Source organism: Lactuca virosa, chromosome 8 (assembly GCF_052849685.1).
Source record: "Lactuca virosa cultivar CGN04683 chromosome 8, Lactuca_virosa_CGN04683_v6, whole genome shotgun sequence".
NCBI classification, from domain to species: Eukaryota; Viridiplantae; Streptophyta; class Magnoliopsida; order Asterales; family Asteraceae; genus Lactuca; species Lactuca virosa.
The window spans coordinates 80,724,601-80,734,647 of record NC_136433.1 but is presented as its reverse complement, the minus strand read 5'-3'; the positions used below and the strand labels follow the sequence as shown (position 1 = coordinate 80,734,647).

Below are 10,047 nucleotides of genomic sequence, written 5' to 3'. Positions count from 1 at the left end.
CCCGGTTGTAAAACTAGGTTGTCTTACCCATTTTAACGATGTTGTATAACCCGTTTTTAACAGTGTTTGTGTCGGACCCCTAGTTTCAATGCCCGTGTTCCGCCCCTGCTAGCTACAAGCTCCTTACCTTAACAATGGTTGCGATACTTATATTGATCGCTTCGATTATCTTTCACTTCAATCTTCTGACTTAAGTCAGATGCTACATCGATCTTGGTACTTTGAACCACGTAACATATTCATCTTAGTCGGACTCGATTTGATATGACCACTAGGGTCGGATTAACAATCATCTTCTTAGTCATTACCGAAACGATGGTAAAAACAGACATTAACAAAACAAAATCAATTACTAGTGCCTTGGTAACCTTGTGACTTTCCCTGATCCAAGTGTGAGTCCTGTGCTTCCGGTAGTATAGGTCTCTACTACCTTTCACACCTACTCATACTCGTCCCAAGTATTGCCTCGCAGTTCTCCAAGTCATTATCACAAAAACAATTTTAACACATACAAATGTGTACAAACAATCATATAATTTTCCCTAGACTCTACTAGGACTTCTTCCATGCGTATCTTCAATCATCAATTCTACTTTAACTCGGTTGGTGATGGAAATGTCAGACGATGGGATAACTTCATGGATAATCTTTCTTTCTGCTAATCGAAAGTGTGCTTCTCCCATACTAGACGTATTATTTATTAAACGCATTCTAAAGGAATGATATCACTCTTACGAAATCTTCCGATAGGTACCATTCAATATCGTAAGCCTTCTCATTTCCTCCATTAACTCAATTCACTACGAGTCTTCACCACGATGTTCTACACACCAAAGCAGTCGTTTGGTGTATCGAGACGAGAATATAGATAGAGGAAGTTTTAGACGCGTAGTCCTCCTTATTACTTTGAAAAATTACATGCCAGTTCTAATATCGTAATTAAACGTTTAGAAATCTGAACACACAAAGTTTCCAGATCCAGTCGGCAACAGACCATAAATCCGATCAAACGATAACATCATAAAGCATCACAAATCATTTACCAGATAAAAGCAATTTAGACATCTTCCCTAAATGAGCTAGTGCTCGTGTCTATTCAGGTGCACATCCTAAAATATATTAGACACACTCCTCACGATCATCGCTTAGCATTCTAAGTTTAAGTCTAAAAATAAATACTTATTCCTAGTTCTCTTAAACTAATGCTCTGATACCAACTGTGACATCCCCATTTTTACGGCCAGAAAAGACTGATTTTGTTTATGCTTTATAAAAATCAGAGTACCCTTTTAATAAAAATGCTGTGGAATTTGTTCCCAGAAAAACATGATAAAAATGTTATCAAAGCATTTCCGAAGAAATGTATTTTTTTATTCTTTTTCAAAACATTGGGATGTCATCGTCAATACAAAAATATAAGCATAAACAAAACTTACATTCATTTACACTAGTGATCTACATCTCTTTTAAATCTCTCAGTGTAAGGTAGCTTCTTATCGACATATGTGATACAAATAAGCTTGAGTGGGTCAGGTTGGGAAACCTGGTGAGTACATAGAGATTTCAATCCCACAATGTTATATCATATATATATAATTGAGAACTCACAAAATATACAGTTTCACCACACACACACATATATATATATATATATATATATATATATATATATATATATATATATATATATATATATATATATATATATATATATATATATATATATATATATATATATATAAGCAACTCTTACCCCACCCCGTCGATCCTCACAACGACATTATCCATACTCTCGGACCTTAAAATTTATCTCTTTACTTAATCCATACTCTCGGATCTAATCCATGCTCTCGGATCAATAATTGTGCCCATTCCATACTCTCGTACTAGGGACAACACAACTGTCTAAATCCATACTCTCGGATTAATGTCAAATAACTATGTCCTCTCCATACTCCCGGACTAAGGACAACTGACTATGTCTTAATCCATACTCCCAGATTAATGACAACTGACTATGTCTTAATCCATACTCCCGGATTAATGACAATTGACTATGTCCAATCCATACTCTCGGACTAAGGACAATGATTATGTCTAATCCATGCTCCCGGATCAATGACATATTTTAAAGTTCTATTCCCTGTGTATAACTCACTCGTACTCATAAGAAGATACTACCTAATATTCCTCATAATTAATTTAGGTTTACTCTTTATCCTAAATCATCATATATAATCAGGTATGTTCTTTAACACGTATTTCAGGAAACATCAAATAACTCGCACATAAACATATATTTAATACTTCAATCAATACTTGTATTAAAATCATGTTCATGAAAGAGACTATGCACTCACTTGTTAAGGTGGTGATTCTGAACTCAGACAGCGGTTCGCTTCTTAAAAATAATTTCCTTTGACGAAACTTACAAGAGGGTTTTAGCTAGGAGTCGGGCTCTGCAGGGGCAGAACTTCGTCGCTGAATCTTTCTAAGAAAGATTCGTGCAACGCTTCAACGCGCACCTTACTATACTAAAACTACAGAAAGAGAAGTCGAATCACGAGGGACCGAAATGCTCGGGGGATAAGAAGAGAAAGACTCATGAATCAAGAGAATGGTGCAAGAAATATGAGAGCTAGAGGCTCTTATTTATAGTGACTGAATTTTCAAAAACTACCATCCATAGTTACTTAATGACCTTATAGTTATATAAATGACTAAACACCTATTTATAATACTAATTTAAATTGATTTAATGATATTTGTACTAAACTAATGTCGAAAGTACTCAACACTAGTCTTATAACGACCGCATTGTCGATACCTTTCTAACGATATATACATATGTATATGTATGTTTACGTATTTATGATTTATACTTTATTTTAATACGTAAATGTGCTATTAAAAATTATAACTCGTTCATACGAACTCCGTTTTTGACGTTTTTTTATATCCATGCTTAGCTATCGACGAGATCTACAACTTTCGTTTAGACTCCGTCGGCTAATTTTGAATTTATATTTTTGTCCATTTTTTATAAAATTAAATGATTTTGCTAAAATCATAACTCTTTCGCACGGACTCCGTTTTTGGCATTCTTTTTCTCAAAATTCCTATTTTAAGGAGTACTACGATTTTCATTTTGGTCGCATTAGCTAAAAGTCAACCATTCTCTTCGTAGTTTTTTACGTCATACATTCGTTGTGCGCGGCTGACTTTTATATCTTATAAAAATCATATCAAATTCATACGGATTCAGATTTCGACGAAATTTATATTTTCGGGATCGGGACGACGTATACTTCCTAAATATATAATAATATTTATATGTTTTGGCGCACTTATTTTTACGATTTACGGACGATTCGACTGATTTTTTCTATTTTATTATATTATAATAATCATGAAACATATAATATTCAAATAATTATTCTTTATTACGTCGAATAGGTTACAGTTGTTAACCATAACTATTACTTTGGTTAAGATTATTTATCCTAGATAATCTTCTATATAAAAATCATTTTTAATGCTTATTATCTTAATTGACTAGCCCGAATCTGCGGGTGTTACAAATTTTTAGATATGAGTCTGAGTATAGGACTCTTGGTTCGTTAACTTGTGAAATAATTTGGGTATTGATAATTTTGTATGATTTAAAATTTATTAATATAGTTCATGTTGATCTTTTTTGCGATAATGAGTCTGCAGTCAAGCAACATGCTTTAAATCCAGTGTTTCATGAAAAAAGTCTAAAACTAAGCATTTTGAAATAGATGTTCATTTTATTAGGAAAAAATTGCAGAGGGTATTATTAATCTTGTTAAAGATGGATCTGTACTTCAAATTGTAGATATTTTGACTAAATCTCTTGGTTCTTTTCAACATGAACATCTTTATGAAAAAATGTCTTTGATTGATTCTTTTTCTATAAAATAAGTGGTCAAATGATTAGTTTAACCGAGGGTGTTGAAATAATGAAAGGTTTTATCAAACTAACCATTTAACCATTTTATTCTTTTAGTTTGTTTTGTATTTCCTTTTATTGTTTATGTTTTAGGTGTGAATTCTTAGTAGTTGAAGGGTGCAAAGTATAATTTGTTTGGGTCTTCACGCGGGTTATCAGGTCTATGGCTACCTAGCATACTTAATGTTTTGTTGTTTTTTTGGTTCATAAATGATAGATATTTCCTTGTGAGTTATCTCTTAGTCGTTGCTCTCTGTTTAGGGTTTCAGATTCTTTTTTTTTTTTTTTTTTTTTTTAATAATCCTTCAATATTTGAGTGTATTTTGTATGAGAGTAGAATAGGAAACTTGTAATGAGGTTTGGTTGTAATAGTATGTTCTGGTTTGGTTTGAAATCAAGTTGATCATGTTAGAAAAATCGTGTTTATAATTTTGTCACAATCCTTTTTAACAAAAACAACCATAGGTGCATGATCAATAAACAAACCGCTAAGAAATATAGACTAAAGTGCCTCTTGAATATATTACGCAGCATAGACATTAATTGACATCAACAAATTTAAGGAAGTAAATGTTACTACCAATAATAATGCGCAAGAACAGTTTGAGGGCGAAAACTAGGAAACAGCAAAGATTCAATAGACCCATAGGATGGGTTTGTCAGACCCACCCAAGGACGCCATAAAATTTTGATAGAGGAGTTTGAATCATGTCGGATCTTAAATGTCTTATCGGAATCATCTTTCTCATCCCAAAAATCTAAGCAATCTGTTGCAACTTTTGTTGTTTGCATCGGATCATCTTTAGGAACAAGGACAGCCCTAAACCTATTCCCATTTCCATACAAATCCTCAGCACCAAAAGAAAACGAAATGACATTGTATATTGAATTCAAGCATCCGATGTGCCTCAATGAACTAAAGGAAACATAACCTACAAATGTCTCCTGAGAATGAGTATCAGGTGTTTCATCAGACTCCTGCCAAATCTGAGATTGAAAATCTTCGTCTAAGCCGCCCTGCTTGATACTTATATTAATGTCCAGATAAAGGTCACCACATCTGACAAACATCAGAATCCCAGAAAAGTGATTGCACCAATCATGTGGAAGCCGCATATTATAAGTCTTCACCCAGTCGATCCAAACTACAGATGGCCCACTCCAAATGTCAATGCCTGAAAGGCTGATACTGATAAAGTAATCTTTGGCGTTTCCCTACCACAAAACACATTCGATCATGATTCACCTGTATTCTTCTTATGTTTGGGTTTATATATATATATATATATATATATATATATATATATATATATATACACACACACACACACACACACACACACACACACACCAAAAAAAAAAGAATGAAATTTAAAAGCCAAACCTGGAGCATGGAGTTTAGTAACTTGTCACAAACAGGTGGATCAAGTTTGTGGTTCCCAGTAAGAGTGACTTTCCACAACCATTTACAGTTTGAAATGTCTCCAAACCTTTTAAGTGAGAAACAACCATCAGCTATAACAACAGCAATACTTGATGGCAGCTCTGGCAGTTCTACAAGGTTATAGCATTTTGATATGTTGAGATATCGGAGCCGAGGAACTCGCAAGAGGCTAAAATTCAACCGTACAAATCTATTTCCTTCAAGATTGAGATGTTGCAAGTTGGGTAACTCCCAAACAGCAGCAGGTCTGATGTCTCCATCTCCCAAATTGCACAGCGAGAGATCCAGCTTTCTTAAGCATCCACTAAAAAAACACATCCGTATGGTGTTCATGTTGTGAGGTACAAAATTCTCCATATTTTGTTGGATCTTTGAATGACTATAAGCCAATCCACTGCACCCTGAGAGTACAAAGGTCTTGAGTTTCTTGGACCGGGTAATGGGTGGAACCATCTTAAGATTTTCGCAACGTTGTATCTGGACATAAACAAGCTTTTCCAAACGTCCAAATGATGGATGAATCTCTTCTAATAAAGAAGATCCTTCAACTATGAATCTTTCAAGGTTCGGAATCCCATCAAAATCAGGTGTCTTCATCAGGTTCATCAAGTAATACAGTTTGATCATTCTCAAGTTTGGTAGAAACTGTATACACGAGTGCACATAAGACAAAAGTTTGCCAAAACTTCATAGAAAATGGGTATAGTATATATATGCATTCATTTCGAAAAAAAAAAAAAAAAAAAAAAAAAAAAAAAAAAAAAAATGAACCGTGTTATATTTTATAATGTTTGTAAACATGGTTGGTTTAAAAAGATTCTCTACATAAAACCACATATGTCTTAAAAAAATTGATGGTCAAAACCATCACATTTGAAAAGAAAATTTGAGTTCATGAAAGTAATCAATTCTTTATAATAAAAAAACTGTCATACAAAATTGGTATCTTACAAAATGTGAATTATAAAACAAGTCATGCTTATAATAAAATTATCGATAGGAAACAACTTAAATTATTAATTTAGTCATACACTTTGCTTTTATCCACTAAAATATATATATAAATTACCTTGTAACCCTCCCAAAGTTGTTTTGCTTTGAGAAAACTCAATGATAGACAACAAAGCTCCCTTGGTGGAAAACTTTCTGGTATTATAACCAATTCAGCTTCCAGATGAAAGACCAATTCAATACACCGAAGTTTCTTCATATTTGCAGCGACCTGGAGAACGTGTTGTGATTCCTCTCTCCTAGATAACGCAACATACATAGCTTCAATCTTGTCAAGGTTCTGGGATACAGGAACAAAATGGTGTCAGAGTTGAGTCAAAAGTGTTTCTCTATAAATATTTATATCATGAAAAGCTAGCTTAACCGTTACCGGCGTTGCATCCATAGCACATATTTTTAGAACATCTTTCTTCTTCCAAAGTCTACTATGTTTTTCAGGATTCTTAGGGTGTTCCCCTCTAACAATATAGTGTGCCAACTCTTGTACCAAATCATGCATATCAAATGTTCCATTCTCAGAAATAGTTATGAGAGCCTTTTGTACCAACACCTTTATGCCTATAACAGGGTGATAACCACAAGCATCAAGTATCATCATATTCTGTTCATTTTTATAACACCCTCTGAAGAAACATGCAATATCAAGGAACAATTGTTTCTCCACAGTCTTAAGTCCATCAAAGCTGATTTTTAGTTTTTCCAAAATATTAGCATCTGGGATTTCTTTCAATCTAGCCAAGGCACTCCTCCACTCATTCATATCTTTGTCGCATAGAAAACGACCCAGAACTCTAAGTGCTAATGGAAGCCCACCAGCATAAGCAACAACTTTTTTTGAAAGAAGCTCGTAATCTTCTACATGTTTGTAACCCCGTGGTGCATGCTTGCAAAATAGCTTCATAGACTCATCATTGTTTAACAAGCTAATGTTGTGTATCACATCTACTTTGTGTCCAGTTAAGATATGTTCATCTCTAGTTGTGATTATTATTCTGCTTCCTTCACCAAACCAATCATGTGATCCAACTAACTCTTCTAGGTGCTCAAGGTTGTCAACATCATCAAGGACAATCAAGACTTTTCTATGGTGTAACCTATCCTTTATCATGCGCCTTCCCTCTTCAACTCTCCTTACCTGCACTTGCTTTTGTCTCAAAACACCACAAAGAATTTCTGCTTGCAATTTTTCAAGACCATTCTTATTAGTTGATTCCTCCCGGATATTTTTTAGAAAGCAACAACCATCAAACTTACTAGAAATTTCATCATAAATACAAGAGGCAATAGTAGTCTTACCACCACCCCCAACTCCCCATATTCCAATCATTCTCTTACCACCAAACCCAATTTGTAACTTTGATATCAAATCTTGCATGCGAGCCTCTACTCCAACCAGGTTATCATCCACACTCGGAGTTACCGGATACAACCTATGTGAAATTGTGTCAACAATTTTTTTGATACATTTTGACTCGTGCCTGCAAATTGGATATATAATGATTATTAAAACATGCTCACAATGACAGATAGCCTTATCATAAACTACTACCCTAGACAATGTCTACTTTGTGAGTTCTTAGCAAATGTTAATCTCCATTCTCCAGTAGCAGTGATTATTATTCAGCTCTTATCAAGTGATCTAGTTAAAGCCTTTGTGTATCAATTAAGGTCATCAACATCATCCAGAACAATCAAAGCATTTGTATGACAGCATACTTATTATCATCACTCTATACTACCACTTGTGTTTTCAGAATAGCTAATAGAACTTCTTCAGATCATACATGTTGGATTGCTTAAAAAATATAGATTCCGTAATTGGATTATTGCATAGCACAAGTGTATAATCATTCACATCGTTTTGCTCAAAAACATGAATTATATCATCAAGAATTTGGCTGTATACTATAAAAGCTTATAAGGTATAAGTACAAATGTCTTGTAGTAGAGCACACATCTTAAGCATAAAAAAAAGTGCACAAGCAAAGAAGAAAATTACGCGTTGGCAATGTGCCCGATTTCCCCTCCAGAAATGTTAGCTGCATCCACAAGTGCTTTTCTCCAAGATTCAACCTTGGCCTTGTTCTCCAACTCATGTTTCACAAATGCTTCTCCGTATTTGCGTTTTTGTTTTCGAACTTCGGAAGGATCAACGTCATAAAATACGGGCATCACGATTTGGCCTCTTGTATCCTTGCATTTCATAATATATGCAAGTTCATCTAAGCACCATGAAGAATCTGCATAGTTTTTAGAGAATACAACGATGGCAATCTGTGATTCTTCGATAGCCGTCATAAGAGATGGACTAATTGGTTCGCCCCAAGGAAGTGTCTCATCGTCCTTGTACGTGTAGATCCCTTGTTGTACAAGAGCTGTATAGAGATGATCTACAAAATTCTTGCGAGTATCTTCTCCTCTGAAGCTAAGAAAAACATCATACTTCCACAACTGAGAAGAAAAGCCCATAGCGGAAGGAGAAGAGGACGATGAAGATGCCATTGATATGCAGTTTGAGTACTTCAACGAAATGAAATATAACTGAGATGTGAGTTTCCACTACCTGTTATCATGTAGAAAAACATCATCAGAACTCATAATTGAAATAATAATTATTCCATTTAGAGAACCTCATAACTAGCCCTTTAATTGTGTTTGTTTTTTTGTTTTTCATTTTTTTTTTGTCAATAAACGCCTTTGACAAATAATGCAAGTTAATGACTAGTATCTTCGATCTAAATATAACGTTTTAATGTCCCCTCTTAAAGGATCGTTTAAATTCCCTATTACCCTGTTCGATTCTCTTTTTGTATCCAAAACACATATGCACATCCTTAGACTCATTTCCCACTAATTCCAGTCGTTTATAACACAAAAAACATCTCATGAACTTCACAAATTGATTAATTGTATCATCCAACTATACTAATTCAAAAACTTCACAGATTTGACTATTTTACGTCAACAGACGTTTCCGACATTCCAATCGACAATCACTTCCCTTTTCTTAAACCGTTAATAAATTTACTCAGTAAGTCACTTCATTAACATTTCAATTTATTTATTAATAACTTATACTTTATCAATTTATCAGTTTGAGAAACGTACCTCAAATTCCCAGCGACGGCGGATTTTAGCAGACTTCCTTTAAGATTTTACTTTGCAATCAAATCACCGCTTACACTTCAATTCCCGTAGAGTTTCTTCCGTAATTTGTTCTTTCAGCTGGGATCGATCTGAGTAGGAAATTTCCCAGCAACACCAAGCTTTGAAAAGTAATCCCAAACACCCTCTGATTATTTCCTCTCCTTTCTCACCTCACAAGTCACAACTCTTTAGATAGATCATTCTAAGTTTAGAAGTTTCAACATTTAGTCCCCACATTTTTACATTTGACATTCTCACCTCCAAAACCTCAAAATTTGACCACGTCCCCAAAAATTACACTTTCAAGTTTAGAAGTTTCAATATTTAGTCCCCAGACTTTTAAATTTTACACTCTCCCCAAAAATTATACTTCCAATTTTTCCAACACTATTGAGGTCTTCAATTAACTATTATTGTTGGTATTCGATTATGGAAGATCATACACAATCGAATATACTAGTAAAGATACCAA

At 34.3% G+C, this 10,047-nt stretch overlaps 1 protein-coding gene across 2 annotated transcripts; it reads right to left on the bottom strand.

Moving 5' to 3' along the window:
- Positions 1–4,494: 4,494 nt before the first annotated feature.
- On the bottom strand, positions 4,495–9,747 carry LOC145129147 (TMV resistance protein N-like). Of its 2 annotated transcripts, none has more exons than XM_079063884.1 (6): positions 9,537–9,747; positions 8,428–8,991; positions 6,793–7,906; positions 6,487–6,708; positions 5,358–6,062; positions 4,495–5,188 (listed from the first exon to the last, which is right to left on the bottom strand). In XM_079063884.1, the coding sequence occupies exons 2-6, from the start codon at positions 8,928–8,930 to the stop codon at positions 4,550–4,552; spliced, it is 3,183 nt and encodes a 1,060-aa protein (XP_078920010.1). In that variant the 5' UTR covers positions 8,931–8,991; positions 9,537–9,747; the 3' UTR covers positions 4,495–4,549. The 2 variants fall into 2 exon arrangements, with proteins under 2 accessions (XP_078920010.1, XP_078920011.1); XM_079063885.1 differs by having other exon boundaries at positions 6,799–7,906.
- Positions 9,748–10,047: the final 300 nt, after the last annotated feature.